General features: G+C 40.3%; 3 protein-coding genes across 8 annotated transcripts; 1 reads left to right on the forward strand and 2 right to left on the reverse strand.

Moving 5' to 3' along the window:
• Positions 1-720: 720 nt before the first annotated feature.
• Positions 721-2,799, reverse strand: RPS29 (ribosomal protein S29). Its single transcript, XM_072838487.1, has 3 exons — positions 2,589-2,799; positions 2,259-2,358; positions 721-854 (listed from the first exon to the last, which is right to left on the reverse strand). Exons 1-3 carry the CDS (start codon positions 2,648-2,650, stop codon positions 846-848), a joined length of 171 nt encoding a protein of 56 aa, XP_072694588.1. The 5' UTR covers positions 2,651-2,799; the 3' UTR covers positions 721-845.
• A 5,690-nt stretch (positions 2,800-8,489) lies between these two features.
• On the forward strand, positions 8,490-23,238 carry LRR1 (leucine rich repeat protein 1). Of its 6 annotated transcripts, none has more exons than XM_072838479.1 (5): positions 8,513-9,017; positions 9,991-10,183; positions 12,593-12,691; positions 15,588-16,309; positions 19,157-23,238. In XM_072838479.1, exons 2-5 carry the CDS (start codon positions 10,100-10,102, stop codon positions 19,395-19,397), a joined length of 1,146 nt encoding a protein of 381 aa, XP_072694580.1. In that variant the 5' UTR covers positions 8,513-9,017; positions 9,991-10,099; the 3' UTR covers positions 19,398-23,238. The 6 variants fall into 6 exon arrangements, with proteins under 6 accessions (XP_072694586.1, XP_072694584.1, XP_072694580.1 ...); XM_072838480.1 differs by having other exon boundaries at positions 8,513-8,877; XM_072838482.1 differs by having other exon boundaries at positions 8,881-9,017; positions 10,043-10,183.
• Positions 22,794-23,197, reverse strand: RPL36AL (ribosomal protein L36a like). The gene has a single exon (XM_072838486.1). It carries the CDS (start codon positions 23,195-23,197, stop codon positions 22,877-22,879), a length of 321 nt encoding a protein of 106 aa, XP_072694587.1. The 3' UTR covers positions 22,794-22,876.
• Positions 23,239-23,744: the final 506 nt, after the last annotated feature.

Raw genomic sequence — 23,744 nt, forward strand, 5'->3', positions numbered from 1 at the left:
ATCACCCTTTATTTTGTATCTCCCACATCTAGCCCTTCAACAAATCCTGTCATCTTGCTCTTCAGAAGCCACGTTTATAGACTACCTCAACCACTCCCTTTTATTCTAGTCCTAAACAAGATCACTTACCTAAACTATTCCAACACACTTATTTCCCCCTTTCCACCCTTGCCTCACTTAAGTCTATTCTGCTCACAAGACCCGTGAAACTGAGCCTTAATCACTGCCCTCCCCTTCTACATACAAACATTTGAGAAACTTACAAGCTTCTACCTGTGAGTTACCCCAAAAACTAGGACTACAACCTCCTCACCTCTGGGTATTGCCCAGGGATTTCAGTAAAACAACAAAAAAACCCAAAAAAACAAACATATTTCAATAGTTTTACTTCTACTGCCTAGATCATGGAGCAAATCAATTACTTACTTACGACAATTGTCTCGGGTTACATACTGGATCCTAAATATACAAGTCACCTTATGTAACCAAAAAAAATATTCTGGGGCAACCCAAATTGCACACGCAGTCCAAATTTGGCTCCCATGGACGCAACAGGATTTGTTGTTTTTGGAATATAAAAACACTGGCATTTTTATCAGAGTTCAGCATGAATACTGATATAACTGAGGGAAATTAAACCACATTATGTTGAAGATGAACCCACTGAGAAAATAAGTACTTTTTAAAAATGAGATTTCTAAAATCAAATGACCATTCCAGTCACATTAAAACACTCATAATTGGAGTATTTTTATTTTATATACAATGAGTTGGCATCAAAGTAGGTATCTTGGACATCTGCAGTTAAGGTAGGTATCTTGGATGACCCATTCAAGGAAGTTCACTTAATCCAACTGAAAAAGAAGCAGACAGGAAATAAATTAATTCAAAACGTTTAAATACTCATTTTATTCTCACCAACACTGGTTCTTATTATGAAGAATGAGATTTAAACTGGAAATTTGACCCACCCAAGCTAGCTACCAATCTCAAAATAGCTTAAATATTTACTGAATGCCCACAACAAGCTGTTCCACAAACAATTATATATATATTTTAAAGATTTTATTTATTCATGAGAAACAGAAAGGCAGAGACACAGGCAGATGGAGAAACAAGGCCCCACCCAGGAAGCCCAATGTGGGACTCGACCCTGGACCCCGAGATCACCCCGAGTCAAAAGCAGAGGCTCAACCGCTGAGCCACCCAGGTGTCCCGACAACAATTCTTTTTTAGACTGTTAACTTTAGTACTGTTATTCTCACTTTAGTGACTTTAGTACTGTTATTCTTCCCTCAAAAGAATTTTCCACTAGAAAAATACTACATAAAATGATCTTTACCAAAACCTCAGGGGGTTACTAAGTAGGTAACTAATTACACAGCTAGTATTTTGGTACTCAATGTGTGACAGACGCTACTATAGGAGCCACTCGTAAATTAACCCATTTAATCTTAACCTGTGAAAAACTGGGGACATAGTTGTGAGATCAAGAGCCTGAGTCCACTCTCATCACTGATACACTCACCACCTCCCACTGAGTGAGATATATAGGAACCTCCATACTGCAACAAGCTTTTAGTATATATACTAAGTGACCAAAACTAAAAAAAGTCTAAACTTAAGATACTTTGTATCTACCAGAGATCATACATTAACGTCAGTGACTATCTCAAAGACCCAACAAAGTGGTAGTTTTCGCCAGAGGAAAAAAAAACACTACCACTTAACTGATTTTTAGGACTCAAGACAGCTCTATGTATGCAAACTATACGCAAACTACTTTTTGCAACAACTTTGCAATTTATTTTTCTCAGGCAGAAACGTAACTTCATGTGACTGGTCTCAAGAGAGCTATTAAATAGGGAGACTTCTATCTGAATCCTAACAAGGTCTATCTGGGCCCCATTCCCCAAGCCCATTCCAGTATATGATGCTATTCCACAACTCAGGGCAGTAGCCAACACGTTTCTTTTGCTGGACAATGTTTGGATACGATTAAAGAGATCCAAAACTTAATTTTGGTTCCTAAAACTGACAGACTAGTGAAAAAAGAATTTTAAAGTCTACACCCTCCTATCCCATTACCCTGACCGCCAAAACTATTTTAACAGTGCCGTCCGATACCCGCCCCCCCCCAAAGCCCTGCTAACAACTAAGACAAAGAGGAAGACGATGTTGTTCGAAGGCTCAAAAAAGGAAGTCTCCGAACGTTCCGCGCTCACAGGACCGGGAGTACGGCATCCGCGGCCGCGCACCTTAATGAAGCCTATATCCTTGGCGTACTGACGGAAACACTGGCGGCACATGTTGAGGCCGTATTTCCGGATCAGACCGTGCCGGTTTGAACAGACGCGGCTGTAAGAAAAGAGACGGCGTTACTGGTCGCAGAAATGGAAGGATTCCACGCTCTGGGGCAACCGCCCGCACCGCCCGTCTTCCCCGACGCGTCAGAGGCCCGTAATGGCGGCAGTCACAGCTCCACGGTCGGCCTAACCCCACACGCCGCGCGGGCTCCTCTCCATTAGAGTTCTGGCCGCGTCACAACCCAGTGCAACCCTTCCTTAAAGCCACACTCTGTTGCTCACCAAGAACGAGAGCCCTGGCCAAACTTCCTCGGGTGGCTCCAGTAGAGCTGCTGGTGACCCATCTTGCTCTTTCGGATGCAACGAGGCAAAAGGAAGAAATCTGAGAACGCATGCGCTCTTCAAATTTTTGAGACAGTTTACCCAGAATGCAATGCTGACAAGTGACGCGAGCGCTGTGCGGCGACGCTGTGTGGAGGGAGTGAATCGAGCGGTCTTGGAAGCATTCTGGGCCGGCCCGGCTGATGACGTCATCGCAACTCAGCCTCTAGTGCAGATTTGCGCTGCTTCCGAGCGCCGGGCGCGGTGGCGCGCGCCTGTAGTCCCAGCTACTCGGGAGGCTGAGGCAGGAGGATCGCTTGAGCCCAGGAGTTCTGGGCTGCAGTGCGCTATGCCGATCGGGTGTCCGCACTAAGTTCGGCATCAATATGGTGACCTCCCGGGAGCGGGGGACCACCAGGTTGCCTAAGGAGGGGTGAACCGGCCCAGGTCGGAAACGGAGCAGGTCAAAACTCCCGTGCTGATCAGTAGTGGGATCGCGCCTGTGAATAGCCACTGCACTCCAGCCTGGGCAACATAGCGAGACCCCGTCTCTTTTGTTGAGGCCAAAAAAAAAGAAAAAAATGTATTTTGAACCTTTGAGAAACACATAATCTTGTGATCTATTTTTTCATTTCCTGACCAATTCATGTTTTTAAAATTTAAGTTTTACGCTTGTAAAAAAGGATTTCGCTTCGACTCACCACTGACACCTGCTGGGACAAATTAACAAATCACTTAGAGTCAGCTGTAATAATTAAGAGTCAACGGTAGGAGTTTCTCTTATGTTAAACAGAATATGTTCTCAAAGCTGTTTCTTGGTTTTTAAATGACACATTCTTTTTTTTTTCTCTCCCTCTTCCCTCTTTCTCCCCCCTCCTTCCTGACACATTCTTAGAGATAGACCTACAACAGTCCAGAAAAATGAGAGGCGTAGAAGGTTTGATATTTAAATGTGTTGAATTTAAAGTGAAAAACAACTTGCACAAAATGTATGTTGCTATGACCAGATAATTTGATTAAAAGACAACTACTAAAAAACAAATGCCATCTGATAGTCCGCTGAAAGAGCTTTAAATTCCATACAGGACGTTTATAATGTCTCTAGATAAACCTAAAAATACCTGGTTCCGAAATCAAAACTTTAAATAGATTTATAAAATGTACCACAGGGTGAAATTATCCAATAAATTTTTACACATGAATTCTTATATTAAGCCTGAAATACAACACTTTTTGAAGGTATGTTATCTCAGGATTCTGGTGGAGTGCCCCTCCAATCATTAAATTAGGTGTTTGGTGCATGATGAAGGAAGGAGGCAAGTCAGAAATTTAAAAAGCCAAAAGAAAAAAAAGAAAAGAAAAAGAAAAAGATAAAAAAAAAAGATAAAAAGCCAGATATGACTTAATTCCTGATCTTGAGACTTCTAGAGGAAGAAAATTTGAATTATCTCAAAGAGCCCTTCCTTCCAGTTTCAATTTGTGTGACTCAATGACCTAAATATAACTAGGTAAGCAGAACATTCTATGTCCAAGGATGAATATACTCATGGTGTACAAGAGGAGCAAAGGAGAAATTAATTCCAGCTTGAAGTATATTTTAAGAGGCCTTTGAAATAAGCCTTGAAGAGTGGGATTTCTACAGGCAGCACTAGATGGAAGGGAATGCCTAGTGACAGGAAGCGTTTGAGCCAAAGTATGGAGTTGGGGAACCTGAACAATCTTTCTTTTTTTTTTTTGAACAATCTTTTTTAACTAGAGTTGAGGATGTACAAAAAGCTTAGTGATAGGTAACACAGAAACATGTTTTATCATAAAGCTTGATTGTAGAGGATCCAATGTCAAACTTCTATAGTTTTCCTGGAATTTATATCAATCATTGATGTGTATAGTTTCCAAAATTCATGTGGCCCTCAAAAGTTAATAATATTTCCCCACCTATAGTCTTCTCAGACCTTTCCTAGCTGGTCTACATAATTTTTTTGAAGATTACAATGGTTCTGAGATCAATTCCATAAATATTTCAACACTTTGATATAGAATCCTTTGGACCTAAAAAAAAAGAATCCTTTGGACCTAAAAAAGTGTGAACTCATTTAAAAGCAAAAAGGAAAAGGACAATTAGTTACAATTGAACAATCTGTTAAACTATCTTAACAGTCAACTAGTTCCTAATGTTAAAGCCAGTGCTCACTGGTCTTTCCAAAAATCCCAGAGCCCTTAAGAATTATGCTAAATCAAAAAAAAAATGCTAAATCTACTCTGCCTGTGCTCTATAAATGGAACAACAAAGCCTAGATGACAGCACATTCATTTATAACACGGCTTACTGAATATTTCAAGCCTACTGTTAAGACATATGCTCAGAAAAAAGGATTCCTTTCAAAATATGACCGTTCATTGACAATGCCCCTGGTCACCAAAAGCAAAGAGCTCGATGGAGATGTACAATGATATTAATGATGTTTTCATGCCTACTAACACAACATTCATTCTGCAGCTCATAGATCAAGGAATCACTTCAACTTTCAAGTTTTATTTAAGAAATCAGTTTTGTAAGGCAATGGCAGTCATACATAATAATTCCTCCATTAGATCTGGGGAAATAAATTGAAAACCTCCTGGAAATGATTCACTATTTTAGATGCCATTAAGAACATTTGTGAGTTTAAAAAAAAAAAAAAAAAAAAAGAACATTTGTGAGTTATGGGGAGAGGTCAAAATAGCAACACGATCAGGAGTTTGCAAGAAGCTGATTTCAACCTTGAGTTCTAGGGTTATTTGTTGTAACACTATCTGGAGGTCGCGAACAAAGCCCTGGACTCTTTTCAGCCTCTATTCCCTTTGTGTAAAATGAAAGAAATGAATTAGAATATCTGTAAACTATGTTTCAGCTCTAAAGGCTTAGATTCCATGATAGGAGACCCTTTAAAAAGATTTAATTTGGTAGCAGTGTAGATGGTGGATCATTGCATTAGCCTTTTAACTGATCCCTGCCTCTAGTCCTGCTCTAAGACCTCCCAAGTAATCTCTTTACTGACCACAGTAACCTTTCCTAAACATGTCTGAATTGTATCTGCTGTTGAAATTTTCCAGTGGTTTCCCAGAACGTTCAGGCTAAAGTTCAAAGGCCTAGGTTTAGCAAACAAATTCTTTTCATCATCTGGCTACTTTATACTCCTCTAATGTCTGACATTTATTCCATTGTAGTACACTGTTGGTTTACTTGTCTCTCTTAAACACTGCAAAATCATCTCTGCCCTCTAAACATCTAATATAGGTGCTGGCATACAGCAAGAACACTATTAAGTATTAAATAAATGAATAAGTATTGAAGTAAGAAGACCTGATAAGTTTAGGAATAGTTCTGGAGGGAAGTAATGTAGCTCTCAACTGACATGGTAACACTAACCAGGGAAAGGTGGGTATTAATTAGGAAATCATCGTGGAAGCACAACTTATAAGACCTAATTAAGGAGCATCAACAGGGGCAAGGTAGCACTACACGGGTCTAATGTTTAAGTCTGTATTTGTTAACTATTTAGCTTTATTTAATTTAATGAAGTTTATGATTAAAAAAACTAACTCTAAGATCTGGTCACAATGTGCTAGGGTAGACAAGTCTACACTGTCCATAGATTATGACCTCACTGTTTAATAATATGATGTGACTATGATTTACTAGTTTGAACCCAAGTGAGCCACAACCTAAGTGAGTAAAGTTTACTATGGGTACAAATGAAGGGGGGAAACTCAGAGATTCAATTAATTAACTGTTGAATGCTGTATATGTGAGCCAGAAACCCAGGGAAATAAATGAAAAGTAATTTTAGGTGCAATTGAATTCTCAAACTCCAAAAAAGGAGAACAAGATGTTAAAGGTAGCTAGTGGAAACTGAACTGAGTTTTGAAAGATGAATAGGATCAATTAGTATGAACAAGACAGAGGGGAGGGATTAAGTGTAGTATGTAGGCCAGGAAGAAGAGGAACCAATTTTACAGAAGAAAAACCAATCTAGTTGTCATTTCTTTGATTCCTTTTGTTAAAAACTGAAGCCCACTTTAAAATGCCTTGTATTTCTATGTTCAGTTAGTCTGCAATGCAAAATAGCTTGAAGTAATTAAAAGTAGAAGAGGTCAACAGCCAGGTTTTGTTTGTATGGTAGTGAAGACAGAAACATGGATGGTAATCAAAGAATCTTTTTTTTTTTTTTTTTAATAAACTCTACACCCAGTGTGGAGCTCAAACTCACTACACTGAGATCAAGAGTCTCATGCTCCACCAACTGAGTCAGGCTCCCCTAAAGAATCTTTTGCTTCCTAACCAGTCCAGGAAGACAAAAATAAATGCCAGTTCTTAGTATTTCAGCCATTAAAAGTAGAGAAACTAAGGGAAAGATGGCAGAGAGGGTGAGAGATCTCAAAAACCAATGTATGTTTACTTTCAGTCCAATGTTATTTTATGTAATCTTATTTAATAATTTTGGGAAACAAACATCTTTTTGAGACTGGCAATTAGGAAGTAAGTTTTTGGCAGTACACAACTGATGTGGGAAACAGGCAGAAGGAAATGTAGATAAAATTAAATATCCTTTTAACCTACAGTCCATGACAAATACTTGAGATAGATAGATTATAACATTCCTCCAGAATCCAAAGTCCTTGTTCTACTCTAAAATCACCTTAGAACTTTTAGGTACGTTTCATATATTTAGACTACTCAACATTTAATCACTGAATCTGTGCTTCAACAACCCAGGTAACACCAAATAGAGGGTTGAGGCTTTGTTATTGTTGTGGTAGTCTTAGGTTTTGTACATTTCTATTCTAATTGAAATTATATCGCTTTATACATTTAAGCTTTTCCCAGCTCCCAACTGTCCCTGGAAGTTCAGAGTACATTTAACGCACCTGTAATGCTTTAGGCTGTTGTTTTATTATTTTCTTCTACTCAAAAGAATTCAAAGAACAAAAATTGTGAATTCCTGTAAAGGTATCTTTGAAAGCTCTAAGGTGTCGTTTTAGTTCAGTTTTGTTTCTAACCGTGAGATTAACAGTTGCTACACACAGAGTCATTTTCATGCTCTCTACATGGAAGAATTGTAAATAGAAAAAGAAGTAATGTTTTATTAATCACTAATTTTTTTTTTTTACACAATTATGTTGTTCAGAATGACAATCAACAGATACCACTTTTAGGTTCAACGTGTTGTAAACAGGGACGCTCACTTAACGGATAAATTATATTTTCATAATCGAGAATCGGTTATTTCTGTAGGCCATCTCACATTTGCGACAGGACAGCTCAAACGACATGAATGTTTAATAAAAGGCCGGGACTAGGGTGAGGCGAGGGAGGCGCCCAGGGCACAAAATTTAGGGAGGCAGGACTCCGACCCTGAGAGCGCCTCCCTCGCCCACCTGCGGCCCGGTCCTCCGTGGGTACATGTAATAGGGAGTGCGACGGGCCTAAGGGGTCTGGACGGTTTTCCCAAGGGTCCGACGCCGTTAAGCCACTCACTCCAACCAACCTAGCAGCGGTTACAAAGTAGGAATTTGTTCAACAGAAACTGCCAAGGCAAACACTGTCCTATCAAATTCCGTCCTGACGTGACCGGCGTTGCCTCCGGAGGGGAGCCACCGAAACCTAAGCGAACACCGGCCCGTCAGCGCCGGCGTTGGGCAACTCGTCAAGCCCCAAGTCCCGAAGCCAGGTAGGCAGAGACCTCCCCTCTCCCGCGGGACACCCCGCGTCCCTTCCGCGTACTCAACCACCCGGCCCGGCCCGGGAACGCGCGGAGTGTCAGCGGCGGAAACTAGGACTCCGCCCCCAAACTCTAACCACCCGCGCCCCCGCCGCAAGCGTTCGCGGGAAAGGACGTTGCGCCTCGGCCAGTCGCCGGTTTCGGGAGACGCGAGCCGCGTCCTCAGGCGGCCGGTTTCCGCGCTCCGCCGACTTGCAGCCACAGTGAGGACCCGGCCCTGCGAGTGAGAGGGGCGGCCGTCGCCCGCGCGGCCCTGGAGAGCCGGGGCCCTGAGGAACCCCGAGCTGTTGGCGTGCGGGCCGGCAGGCAGCTCCGGGGGCAGCCCGCATGCTCCAGGACCCTGGCGGCGGCGCGGCGCGGCGGGAACCGGGAAGTTTCAAAGCGCAGTGGTGGAGCTGCTGCGGGCCGCCGCTCCCGCGACATGAAGCTACACTGTGAGGTGGAGGTAGTGAGTCGGCAGCTGCCGGCTCTGGGAATGAGGAACCGGGGTAAGGGCGTCCGGGCGGTGTTGAGCCTCTGTCAGCAGACGGCCCGAGGTCAGCCCCGGGCTCGGGGCGAGCGGAGCGGCCCGCACCTCACCTGCCTGTTTATCTCCACCCTGAAGGACAAGCGCGGGACCCGCTATGAGGTGCGTGGACCCAACTGGCCCCGCGGGAGTCGGCCTTCGGCTCCTCCCCTCCGGGCCTCGCCCGCCCGCCCGTTGCCGAGGCTGGAGCCGGCCTGCGGGGTGCCTGAGCCCCACCACCGCCCCGAGCCCTGGGCGTCCGTCCGTCCGTCCCCCTGTGGACCCGAAAGAGGAAAGCTTTTGAGAGCGCACCTTCTCGTTTATTTTTCTCTCCCGTTTCTTTGGCTTTAAACCGACAGCCTTTCTTTTTACTGATAGATAGTAACCCTGCCCTTTTAAGGCGTCTGGAAACTCGGCCTGCGTGAAAGGAAACTTTAAATGAAACGACGATCCAGTTTAGGGGGCCAGTAAAGTAATCGCACTTTCGTTCAATAATTTTTTTTAAATCATTTTTTAAATCAATTATTTTATTCGTTGATTAATTTTTTAGGAATTTATTTCTGACTTTTTAATTTTTTTTCCTCCTACAGTTTTTTCGCTAGCTTTTTGTTTTGTTTTTAAGACAAAAGGTCGCTAGACCAGATTAGTACAGCAGTAAAGCAATAATACTTCAGGTTGCATATTGATGTTTTTATTCATGTTACTGCATCTCTTTTCTCTTTTCTTAAATGTTTAATTTCCTAAGACTTGATTTTCTAGGGCTAGGACTCTTTCTCATCTGCACAGCAGTAGTAAGCTCTCTAGAAGGTGTTGGAAGTTGAAATAGAATTTTCAAAGCACAGGTTTTATAAAATCCTTTTCCCCTCATTTCATCAGGCACTGTTATTTTGTAGAAATGACTGGAATACCCTTGTGTCTACTATAAATAAAGTTGAGGGGGCAGCTCATCTCCCACCCTTGCATCTGAGTTTTGTCTGGATTTTGTACAATTTCTGGGATTATTTCCCTTATGGTGGTGTACTCCACAGTGAATACTCTTAACTTGAGGGAAGGGGCTATTACCATCTCATTCAGAGACACTTTGTAATTGATATAGGCATTTGAAAGTATGCATAATTTCTCCCTCTTCGTGGAATCAACTCATACAGTCTTTCAACTTGAAAGAACTTCAGCAGTCACCCAACATTTTATAAGAAGTCTGTAAGATGACAGAAGCAAACTCAACAAGAGTTTTGTCTGTCTTTTCTTCACCGTTGTCTTCCCCAAAACCTCTTTCATGCCCAGCTCAGGTACTGTCTATTTTAAAAGTCTGTAATGATTTCTTCCTTAAAACTTAAGCTGCATTAATAATTGTAGGTGGTAATTCTAATCAAAATTTTATTGTGAACTGTGAGTTGAAGGTTTACTGTGTGCAAGATGCTATGCTAGGTACTGTGGGAGAATAAACTTGGTTTAGTCACTATCCTTACAACACTGGGAAGAAATAGAAGTAGAAACCGGTGCTTACAATACAAGTTGGACTATGATAAATGTTATAATAAAGGTAGAAGAAGAATAGTTTCAAAACAAAATGAGTTTGATTACAGAGGCTTGAGGAAGTTGTTATAGAAGAGGTGGTGCCATAGGGCTTGGGATGACATAGTAGGTACTCCATAAACATTTGTTGAATATATTAAAGTGGTGTTGACCCTGGGCCTTGAAGACAAGGTATTAGTGCTAGTATGGGAAGTACTTTAGGGATCTTTCGTAAACCAACTTTTCCATCCCATGATTCAGCTAGTGCCCATCTCACTGTGATTTCCAAGTCTGTATCTTTGGCTAGTCCTCTCCCTTAGTTTGCAACTTGGATCTTTTATAAATTGGAAATCTTCACTTGGATGTGTTGTAGCATTTCAAACTCAAGAAAATCTAAAAATTAATTTTCTTTACCACCTATAAACTTCCTCTTCTGTAATTCATTAAATAGTGCTCTGCTCTTGGGGCACCTGGGTGACACAGTCAGTCAGTTGAGCATCTGCCTTAAGCTCAGGTCCTGATCCCAGGATCCTGGGATCCAATTTTGGAGTCAGGCTCTGCAGAGGGTCTGCTTCTCCTTCTCCCTCTGCTCCCCACTCCCCCCGCCCCATGCTTTCACTTTCTCTCTCAAATAAATAAATAAAATATTTTTTTAAAAAAAATAGTGTTCTCTTCTATCCGGAAACCTTAAGGCTTTTGCATTCCCACATCTAAAATGTTGAATCCTTTTAATTCAACCTCCTACATTATCTTTCAGATTTACATACCTCCTTCTGTCCCAACTGCAGTCTAAATTACCATTACCCCTTGCCTGGCTAGTCTCTTAAAAGATATTCGTATCTCTACCTGCCTCCATCCCCTCTCCCTTGCCCCAAAGTTCATTCTTACACTGTAGTTAACAGGAATTTATCAAAATATCGATCTAACTATGTTCCCAGCTTCAAGTCATTCAGTGGATATTGTTTGTAGAATAAAATCCAAAATTCTTTTTTTATTTTTTTAAGATTTTATTTATTTATTCATGAGAGACAGAGAGAAGCAGAGACCTAGGCAGAGGGGGAAGCAGGCTCCCTGCGAGGAGTCTGGCTTGGAGATTGGATCCCAGGATCCTGGAATCATGACCTGAGCCAAAGGCAGACACTCGACCACTGAGCCACCAAGGCAGGCACCCCCAAATCCAAAATTCTTGACATAGTTTACAAAGTCTTTCGCCATTCAGTCTTTGCCTGTCCAGGTTCACCTGCCTCTTTTCACCGAATCCTTCAGCCATACTGAACTTCTTTCAGCTGCCAACCTCTCTTGCCTTCAAGGCTTTGCACACATTTTTTCTTTTTGGTATGCTATTCCCTCTTTCCCCAGTACCTTCACTTGCCCAATATCTCCTAATCCTTCAGTTCTCACCTTCAAGGTCACCTTTTCCCTTGACCAGGTAAGGGATATCCATTTGCTCTATGATATGAGGTCTTAGAGCAACCTGTACTTCCCTTATCTTAATATTTGTTAGGCTTGTAATTATTTAATAATCTCTCATCAGACTGACAGCTTTGTAAATACCACGTTAGTTTTCTTTACTACAATTGTTTTAAGCCCCCTATCATAGTAACTGGTACAGAGTGAGTGCTCATCAGTAGTTGAAGTCTAAAGCAGAAGCAACATCAGTCATTAAAATTTTTTGAGCACCTATTATATATTGGCCACTATTGTGGCTCCATGGATACAGTAGTGAACAAAGGAGACAAGATTCTGCTTTCAAGGAGTTTATAATCTTGTGGGAGGTGTATCGACTTGAGAGTAATGAACTCAAGTTAAGAAAGCAAGTAACTACTATTGGCAGTTCCTATTATGGCCACATAGTTGGAATGGGACTAAAGGAGCATTTTCCCAAACAGGATTCACAGGTAAGAGTTACTGGGCTAATAAAACAGTAATATCTACCATAAGCTAGATAAGAAATGTAGCTACCCAAATGCTAAAAGAAAAAAACCCAATGAAATTAAAACTAAAAACCACAGAACACCCAGACTTAAGGAGTAAAAGTCTGGCAACGTAACTGGCACATTCTAGTTGTAAATAATATTTATTAACTATTAATTATATTATCTAGTAATAAACATTACTGAATAATAATACCTGGTTTTGTCTTTTTTTTTTTCCTTTTTTTTTTTCTCATTGGTTTTAAGTAGCTAAAGGAAAACATTGAGCAATTCTTCACCAAATTTGTGGATGAGGGGAAAGCTACTGTTCGGTTAAAGGAGCCTCCTGTGGATATCTGTCTAAGTAAGGTATGGTCTTTGTCTTTTTTAAAGATTTTATTTATTTATTTATTTGAAAGAGCACAAGCTGGGGGAGAGACAATGGCAGACTCCTTGCTAAGCGAGGAGCCCAACACAAGACTCAATCCTAGGACCCTGGCTTCATGACCTAAGGCAGATGCTTAACAGACTGAACCACCTAGACACCCCTAAGTAAGGTACAGTATTAAAAACATTAATGATTAGGTTGGTTGGCTGTATTTTCTTTATAGAAGAGTCTAAGCATCCTGATATCCCACATAGCTGACTAGAGTTGGATACTTGGCAGGTATGTTTGAAGAAGCAATAGCAGCTTCTTTGGCATGCTGGCATAGCTCTAAAAGTGAAGAGAGCCTGGTAAGGCTATGCAGGATGAGGAGGAAGGAAAATGACTTGTTTCTGTGTTCCAGGTGGAGTCTTAGGGTATTCTTAGAGGGAAACTCTAAGGCCAGGGGCACAAGTCTGCATTTTGTGAGCATAACCACAGTTTACAAATCTAAATTTAGTGTAAAAAAAAGATCAAATACAATTAGGATCATTTTAGGAGTACTTTATTTATTATTATCTTTTTAGAAAATACTTAAACCACTGAAATAAAACTTTGCTGTGCCCTATCTCCCCTTCTCCCGACCCACTCCCAGAGGGTAGAAGCAAGATCTCATTCAACCTTGCATTATCCTCAACCCAAAGTGCTTTGTAAATAAGAAAGTTTGATGATAATTTAAGGTATTTGTAGTGAATGGAAACATTTTGTTCTACCTCCTTTCTTGCAGGTTTTCATTTTCTCTTGATACTCAGCCTTCCTTCTATTCCCTTCTACCTAAAAACAAGCTGAGGTCTTACCAAGTAAGAAAATAGAATAGACAAATTTCTAAAAAGACAAGGCCAAATCCATTGCCTCCACTTATTATCTCCTTTTCACTTTTGTTTTCAGTGGTTTATTCAAAACACTGTCTCAGAGATCACTGATGTCCTTCCTATTTGCCAATCACATTACCATTATTATTTTTTTTTTTTAATTTACTCATGTGAGACACAGAGAGAGAGAGAGGAGGCAGAGACAGAAGCAGGCTCTCTGCAAGGAGCCCAATGTGGAACTTGATCCCTAGACTCGGGGATCACGCCATGAGCCAAAGGCAGATACTCAACCACCAAGCCACCCAGGCATCACACGTAGCCATTATTTTTCATCCTTTTTGAGCTCTGTAGAATTTGACACTGATGACTACTCCCTTCTTAATAAAACTTTCTTTTCCTAGCATCTGTGACAGGGCACTATTTTGGTTTACCTTTGGTTTTTCTTAGCCACTCCTTTGTCTCCTATCTCTGGCATCTTTTTTCCTATCCCCCAATTAAAGGCTTTATTCCAGTCCTTTGCCTTTTCTCTACCATACCTGCCTTCCATTCTCATAGCTCAGTCTTTGTCACTTTGAAATCTTTAAGCCATCACCCTGTACTAGACCTACTTGACCCAGGTCTCCAAACTTACCTCACACTACTTCACTGTGTATACTGCTGCTGAAATAATATTTAACCTTGTCATGTAATTCTCATGCTTAAAGTTCTTCAAAGATTTCCCACAACCTGATCGTTCCATGCTCCTTACTTGATAACAGGTTCATCTATACCATCCCCATACTGTATTTTACATTTCTACAAAGCTCCTACGTTCCAACCAAATGAGATCACATACTGTTCTCAGACTTGCTACAAGTTCACTAGTCCTTCACATCTAAACTCTAGGAAACTTCTATAATATACTGCAAACATTAGTTATTTCTATTGATAATTTAGTTCACATATCACTTTGTTAGTGGTTTTTCTGTCCAGCTGGAAGCCATATCTCTTGCTTTTCATGTTTTCTAGCACTTGTTACAGTGCTATTTGGCCCTGCTTTTGACAGCGTTGTTGCTTTTCATAATTCCAAGTTTTTGTGTGAATGGCAGCCCTGGGTATTTTGCAATGCACAGCACCATATCAGTCTATCTCAGAGGCACTGGAGATTTGCCTTAGTTCATCTTTTTTTTTTTTTTTTTTTTTAAGATTTGTTGATTTTAAAGAGAAAGTAAGAGAGCACGAGCAGGAGGGGCAGGGGGAAAGAAAGAGAATCTCAGACTCCACACTGAGTGCACAGCCCAACATGGGGCTTGATTTTACGACCCTGAGATCATGACCTGACCCAAACCATGAGTCAGATGCTTAACTGACTTCACTACTGACACACCCCTAAAGGTTTTGTTTTTAAGCAATCTTCTCACCCAACGTGGGGCTCGAACTCACAACCCTGAGGTCAAGAGCTACACACATCACCAAATGAGCCACCCAGGTGCCCTGTCTCAGTTCATTTAAACCCAAGTCTTAAGTAGAATCTTTTCATACTTTCCATCTTATTTTATACTCTTTTGGTTTCCCTTCGAATGGTTTTATTTATTTATTTATTTATTTATTTTTTTTTTTTTAAATTTTTATTTATTTATGATAGTCACAGAGAGAGAGAGAGAGAGGCAGAGACACAGGCAGAGGGAGAAGCAGGCTCCATGCACCGGGAGCCCGATGTGGGATTCGATCCCGGGTCTCCAGGATCGCGCCCTGGGCCAAACAAAGGCAGGCGCCAAACCGCTGCGCCACCCAGGGATCCCTCGAATGGTTTTATTTAGAGTGTGTCTTTCAATATAATCTTTTTAAAAAAACTTTCAACATTTTTTGCATCTATATTGAAATTTAATGAAAGTAAAATACTAAAAAATTTATTTTTACAGCCATTTCCAAGAAATTATTGCATCATTTTGCATGTATAACTTTATAGAATTCATTACAGGATGAATTAGCATGCATATATTATCTAAAGTGGAATTTATAATTGTACAACTTATTTTTATTTATCTAGGCCAATTCCAGCAGTTTAAAGAGTTTCCTTTCAGCTCTGAGACTGGCTCACAGAGGTTGTGATATTGAAGCACCGCTTTCAACCTTCGCACCAGTGAAGACTTCAGAATTTGAAAAATGTAAAACTAAAATGGTTATCACATCCAAAAAGGACTATCCTCTAAGCAGGAACTTCCCACCTTCTCTGGAACATCTTCAGACTTCTTATTGTGGGCTTATCCGAATTGATACGCGTATGCTTTCCTTAAGAAACCTTAGGAAATTAGACTTGAGTCACAACCATATAAAAAAGCTTCCAGCTACAATTGGAGACCTCGTCCATCTTCAAGAACTTAACCTGAATGACAATCACTTGGAGTCATTTAGTGTAGCCTTGTGTCAATCTACACTCCAGACATCACTTCGGAGTTTGGATCTCAGCAAGAACAAAATTAAAGCACTCCCTGTGCAGTTTTGCCAGCTCCGAGAACTTACAGATCTGAAACTTGACGATAATGAATTGATTCGATTTCCTTTCAAGATGGGACAGTTGACAAACCTGCGTTTTTTGTCGGCAGCTCGAAATAAGCTTCCTTTTTTGCCTAGTGAATTTAAGAATTTATCCCTTGAGTACTTGGATCTTTTTGGAAATACTTTCGAACAACCAAAAGTCCTTCCAGTTATAATGCTGCAAACGCCATTAAGTTTACTGGAATCCTCTGCACGAGCCATATTATATAATAGGTAAGACTTTAATAGTCATAAAATGTGATATCTTTGTTAGCATTCTAGTATTTTCATCATCCTTATTGTTTTTGTTTGTTTTAAGATTTTATTTATTTATCTGACAGAGAAAGAGCATGAGCAGGGGAAGTGTCAGGGAGAGGGAGAGCAGACTCCCCGCTGAGCGAGGAGCTGGATGCGGGGCTGGATCCCAGAACCTTAGGATCGTGACCTGAGCCGAAGTCAGACACTTAACCTACTAAGCCACCTAGGCGCCCCTCATCATCCTTGTAATCACGGTCTTTAACATAGTTTACAGTGCTGTGCACAAATTGACCCTTGCTCCAGTGACCTTCTTGGTGTTCCTTACCTCTGCTTGGAGTGCTTTTCTTTTCTTTTCTTTTCTTTTTTTTTTTTTTTTTTTTTTTTTTTATATTCATGAAAGACACAGGCAAGGGAGAAGCAGGCTCCATGCAGGGAGCCCAATATGGGACTCGATGCCGAGTCTCCAGGATCAGGCCCTGGGCTCAAGGCGGCACTAAACCGCTGAGCCACCCAGGCTGCCCTTGGAATGCTTTTCTTCCAGAAAGTTCCATAGCTCACTTTCTCACTTCAGTTCTCTTCCAGTGGCACCCAGAAAGGCCTTTTCTGACTATTTACAGTTTGGGGCAGCCCTTTACATAGCTTGACTTTTTTTGTCACAGGATTTGTTATGTGGCATTACATATATATATATTTTTTTTTGGCATTACATATTTTTTAACATTTGTTTTCCTGTCAGCTTTCTCCATTAAAATTTAAGATCCATGAGTGCATAGGCTTTGTCTTGTTCTCCACCGTACGTTTCCCCAGGGTCTAAAACATGATATTCCCCTGTTCCTGCCATATACTTGGCACTTAATATTTGAACGAATGAATGGCAGTTGTTTCTCAAAATGTAATTCCCTGACCAACAACATCAGAATCACCTAGGAACTTTTGAGAGATTCGAGGTTTGAACTCCACTACAGACTTATTGAATCCGAAATTCTGAGGGTGAGATCCAGCCATCTTTTTTAATCAGTCCTTCCAGATAGTATTGATGCACTTTAAAGTTTGAGAACTCAAATCTGGCATAGAGGTCAGGTGTGGTCTTTGGAGTCATTCCTGGCTTCACCCCTTAGTGTGGCTTTAGCAAGTTATATAACCTCTTTGATTCAGTTTTCTCATCTGTGAAACAGGAACAATAATACCCACTTTACATGGTTGTGAAGATAATGGAGCTAGTGTAATGCCAAAGCATTTGGCATATAGTAGGACTTAATATCTATTGGTTCTCCTCCTCTTGTCTTTGAACACGAACTGCACTTAGTTTCATGAGACACCAAACTCCAGTTATTCATTGGTTCATGCTTCTTTCATAGAGGAGACTAAGATGTGGATGAAATTATTATCAAGTACCTATAAAATAGTAGGAACACCATATTTCAAAGATAGGATTGGCTTTTTAGTGGGGAGAGAAGGTCTAAAAAAAAAAAAAAAAAACAGGCATTATGGGCCTGGAAAAATATGCAGAATTTTGCATACAACTTTATAATGCTCATGATGGACTGTCATTGAAATTCAGTCCTCCCTCCTCATTTGTATCTAAGAGTGCTTAGCTTAAAGCGGTGATTCTCAAATTTTATTTCATATTTGGAGTCACCTGAGGAGTTTCTAAAAATTGTGATGATTCAGGGTACCTGGCTGGCTCAGGACTGACATTCAACATAGAAAAGTGCAATGGTGGAAGGAAAAAATAGGTAATCAAAATGTAGGGAAGGTAGAAAAATATTTTGTGCTGAATGATTTAGCGTTGTAGTATTGACATTGTTTTTTAAACTTGACCTCTACTAATATTAGGTTCTTGTAAGGCGACCTTAACTTTTACTTTGTATGTTTTTAGACCAACTTGTTATAAAAAGTGTAGAGATCCAAAGCTATGAGAATAATTTCTGTTACCAAGCTCTTGGTAAATTGTCCCAACTACGGGTAACAAACATAAGGTTATGGTCTATTAGAAAAATATGTGAGAATTTAAATTAGTAGGTTTTATTTATTTGTTAAAAAAGATCTGAACACCTATTATATGCCAGCCTAGGCTAGGACTAGAGAACAAAGAATAATAGACTCTGGAAGACAGACAAAGTGACTTGGGGCATGGTGAGTTTGGGGGAAGGAGTTGGGCAGTGAGCAAGCAACCTCAAGAGACCAGCTTATAGTGACTCATAGATGAGGGTAAAGAGTTTGACTTGATTTTAATTGCATTGGGCACCATTGAAGTTTTAAGTAGGAGGATAAGTGATTAAGCGAGGTGAGGTCAGCCTCAGACAGAAAGTAAAACAAATACCCCAAACAATATATGTTTTGAATCTATTTCACAGTTTAAAAGTCCCTTTTAACAGTTGATGCCTGAGAGAGTATTTGGATTTATTTATATAAATATTTCTTCACGGGGAGAACTCCATAATTTTCCCATTACCGATATGAGAATTGTGTAACAACTATGTATTTAAATGATCATTTTATATTGGTCAGACAGTATAGATGTAAAGGACAGATGACTTTTCATTTTATTCCATGGGTTTTGCTATTAAGTGACAGTGCTAAAAGATACTTTATGTGGTAGTATAGATCCTTTTAGGTTTATAACATCATATGGTATTTTTAGTATATTTTTCCCACTCTTAACTGTTTGGAAGAGAGGACAATATATGAGCCCCTTACTGGAGTAATCTTATCTTTCCATGGTTACAATTCAGTGTCCAGTAATTCATGATTTTTTACATGAATTTCTGAATCTAGTAACATATTTAAACAGTATTTTTTTAAACTTTTTTTTTCCATTAGGATTCCGTATGGCTCTCCTATCATTCCTTTGCATCTTTGCCAAGATTTGGATACTGCAAAAACCTGTGTTTGTGGAAGATTCTGTCTAAACTCTTTTATTCAGGGAACTACTACCATGAATCTACACTCTGTTGCTCACACTGTGGTCTTAGTAGATAATATGGGTGGTACTGAAGCGCCTGTTATCTCTTACTTCTGTTCTCTAACATGTTATGTAAATTGCTGTGATATGTTAAAGTAATAGGTGATACCACAAAAAGAAATTCCGTCTAGTTACAGATCAGTTTGGGATTCATTTATGGTTTAACTGTGTCAGATTAGAGAAAGGGAAGCCTTTTGTATACTTACTTGAAGGGAAGAATGTGTTACTCTAACATTTTCAATCATTTGACTGTAAAACCTTAATTTCATTAAGACCTATATTATTTTATTGTGAGATAAACTTTTATTAGTTTATTGCACTTGTGCTGATATTTCCAGAATGGGTTGTGGGGTTATCTTTTTTTTTTTTTTTTTTGGTTATCTTTTAATGTTAAACAGAAGTTGATGCCTACCACTCCAGTCATAGAATTTTCTTATCAGTTATATTCTTGAATTTCAATTAAAGAAATTGAGTTTCTGTATGCAAAAAATATACCTTGAAAGACTAAGATAGTCTAAATTTTAGTGAGAACTTCTCTGGTATGAATCTATGGTTACCATTTTTTGTGTTTTTCAGGTATATTCTACATATAGAAGTCTGTATTCAAGCATAAAGTTGGAGTTGCTTTGGGATAAACAGACATCAGCTTTTATAAGTTTTATAATGTAATTCACATAATCTTTGTTGTGATTTCTAAGTTTTTTAACTTTTAGAGTGGGAACAAGATTTTAGGGTTGGTTAGAAGGAGCAGAAAATTGCTACATTTTACTGACTACATTCTGTATTCAAGGGTTGTTCTTTTTTCTGTTTATTATTTTAGTCACTTAATATTTTTGTATTTTTAATTTAAAAAGTGGTAGTGATACACCGGCAAAACTATGATGAGGATTTGAGATAAGGCGAGGGAATGGAAAACGAAGCTGCTTGAAAAAATTGTGGAAAATGGAACCAGTAGAACTGTTCTATTCGGTTCATTCCCACTCCTCTTCAAATCAGCCTCTCTTTTACATCATTGAAATAGCTTCATAACTGGTTTCTGGGAACAAAGGAGGTGAAAGATTAAGAGTTACTGGAGAAAACCCCTCTCAGGTATTAGCATTAACCACTGCTGTTTTGGGCTTGGAGTTAGAGGTAATCTGTGTAAGACTATTTTTTAAGGCATAGGTAACTACTACTTCCTCTGTCCTCCTAAAATATTTATTTGGAGCATCCTATTCTTTTTCTGAAAATACAACTATTCCTCAGTAAATACTGTTTTAAATGTTAAGATTTTTTTATTAAAACTTTATGTATATGATCTCCAAAACATCTCTTCTTCTTAGAGCAGATTCTTTGATCCAGAGGAGTAATTCTTGGCTGACTAAATTTGCATTGCTTGTTGTCAATTAAATTCTTCCTGCAAAAGATTTCTATATAACTTCTAGTTTTTCATTTAAAAAATCACATATATAAAGCAAACATGGCTTAAATAAAAAGAGCTGCCATTTAACTACATCTTGTTCCAGGTGTTTTACATACATTATTTGATTTAATCCTCACAAATTACCCTAGGAGGTACTGTGAACCCAGATCAGAGATTTTAAGCCCAGGTTTTATATTGCCTTCTAAAGTTAATTCATTTTTATTCTTTAAAACTAAGAATTCTAGGGCGCCTGGCTGGCTCAGTGGTTGAGCACCTGCCTTTGGCTCAGGTTGTGATCCCACAGCCCTGTGATTGAGTCCCACATCAGGCTTCCCACAGAGAGCCTGCTTCTCGAGATCTTTGCCTATGTCTCTGCCTCTCTCTGTTGTGTCTTTCAGGAATTCTTTTAAAAAACTGATTTGCTGCGTATTTAACTTGTATCGAATTTTTTTTTAAAGATTTTATTTATTCATGAGAGACACAGGGAGAGGCAGAGACACAGGCAGAGGGAGTAGGCTCCATGCTGGGAGCCTGATGTGGGACTAGATCCTGAGTCTGCAGGATCATGCCCTGCACTGAAGGCGGTGCTAAACCGCTGGGCCACCCAGGCTGCCCGTGTATCCAATTTTTACATGTTCTTGTAGAAAGTTATTTTAAGTGGAGTTTTTAAATTTTAAGATTTTATTTATTCAAGAGAGACACAGAAGCAGAGGCATATAGGCAGAGGGAGAAGCAGGTTCCATGCAGCAAGCAAGCCCTTTGTGGGACTCCATCCCCAGACTCCGGGATCACGCCCTGAGCCAAAGGCAGACGCTTAACCGCCGAGGTACCCAGGCATCCCTAGAAAGTCATTTTTCATCATCAACAAATCAAATATATCTATGTTGGGACAAAGTGCCAACCAGCTGTTATACCCTTACCCCTTGCCCTTTGCCTTTGCATTCTTATTCATCTATGAGCCATCCCATGTAAATATCTTGGCCAAATTAAAATCTTTGTACAAAATGCAGAATTTTTTTCATAACCCATACGCTTTGTCACTTTTTTTGATACTCATGTTTTACCTCCCATGGGTTACAAGGCTCACTTGATTTTCAGCCTTCCATTCAATTTTCAGTGGTTTACTGCTTACTTTCTCAAACCTGTGACCAAGAAGTTGCAACATTTGAGTATCTCCCAAAATGATTTCTAAAAAATCTAGTTTGTGCCATCATGGACTCACATTTTTTTCATAGCTTCAGAATCTCTTGCTTTATTATTTTTTTAAAATTTTTTTTAATTTGTTTATGATAGACACACAGTGAGAGAGAGAGAGAGGCAGAGACACAGGCAGAGGGTGAAGCAGGCTCCACGCACCGGGAGCCCGACGTGGGGGTTCGATCCCGGGTCTCCAGGATCGCGCCCTGGGCCAAAGGCAGGCGCTAAACCGCTGCGCCACCCAGGGATCCCCAGAATCTCTTGCTTTAGAACTGTTTTGAATTCCTGCCTTACATTCAGGACCAGTCTAAAAGGGTGCTATGGTGCTGTCCCAAAAACTATGATGGAAAGGTTATCTGTGTTGTCCAGTAGGGGTAGCCACTCAGCATGTGTGGCTGTTGAGCACTAAATGTAGCTAATGTAACTGAGCAAGTGCATTTTTAATTTAAATACCTATATATGGCTAGTGCCCCCCGTAATTTGCAAGTCAGCTTTTTATACCTCAACTTGGATACTCTGCCCCAGTCAGCTATAGGCAGGCCTAATTTATCCTCTTCATTTACTCTTTTCAAAATCTGATTTGAGACCTTTCCCAGCAGCTCATCAGTCCTGATTACGAATTCATCTAACACATAAATGAAATTGACCAGAAAAAGTAAAGAAAATAGTTTTTTTCCCTGCTAATGTGATTTATCTCCATAACCTAGCTGTAAAGTTGGGAGGTGGGATTCCTGTATTCTTTATATATAAATGCAAAATTCCAATTTTGTGGAACTAAATATAAGAATTTGAGAAGAGGATAAATCTTAGTTCATTGACAAATTTGCTATCATTTCCCTAATTATGAATCACGTTAGGCATGTGATTCTATTTGGATTTCAAGAAAACACAACATATTTGAGTAAAAGTATCACTGCATTTATTTTCAAATGCGTAATTCTTCTACAGCGTCAACATTTTCCTCTCAAAATCGCAAAGCTTAGAACTGGATCACTTGGCCTTTTCTCTTCTTATCTCCTCCCAGTTCGAAATGCTTGCATCTCTTAATGGCCAGCATCCTCTTGGACCTGCAGTTAGGTTCAACGCATTCAAGCCTCAGCACAATCTTCTTTGTGGTTTTAGCCTTCTTCCGGAAAATTGGCTTTGTCTGCCCACCATAGCCACTCTGCTTCCGATCATAGCGCCTCTTTCCCTGGGCATAAAGGGAATCCTTGCCCTTCTTATACTGGGTCACTTTGTGAGGCTGATGCTTTCCACACTTCTTACAGAAAGTCCTTCGGGTTTTGGGAACATTGACCATCTCTGCAGTGACGTTGTCTGCACGACGAAAACTGGTGAAACATTTAAAATTACAGTAACAAACGTTAAACATTTTGAATAAAGTGCTCTAAAAATTTAAGAACACATTAATCAGTAATGTATAAACCCACCAAGTACTCCTTTTACATAGGAGTCAATACATAAACATAAGAGTGCACGCCTTTTGGGAATGCTTGGGGCATTAATGGAATTAGATTCACTAAAAATCCGCACGAGCAGCAGCACAGGGGCGCCCAGGAGACAGCTCCCCCTACAACCCGGGTCCTTCGGAGCTTGAGTGGTGGCGGTTGCCCAATTTTCTCTCTCGGAGACGGCCGCCGTGGTGGACTCTTCCTCGCAGCCCCTTCCTCCCTGTTCTAGCTCCTGCGTGGCCCGGCCCGGCCCGGCTCGGCCCGGGGGCGGGAGCGCTGCGGCCCGCCGCAGTTCCTTCTTCGGCAGCTGCCTCGTCTGGTTTCACTTTCCCCTCCGAAGCGCCGTCACCCGTCAGCAGCCCTGAAGGCTGACGTGTCCTTAGTGTCTCCGGCCCA

This window comes from Canis lupus, chromosome 9 (assembly GCF_048164855.1).
Source record: "Canis lupus baileyi chromosome 9, mCanLup2.hap1, whole genome shotgun sequence".
Classification (NCBI taxonomy): Eukaryota; Metazoa; Chordata; class Mammalia; order Carnivora; family Canidae; genus Canis; species Canis lupus.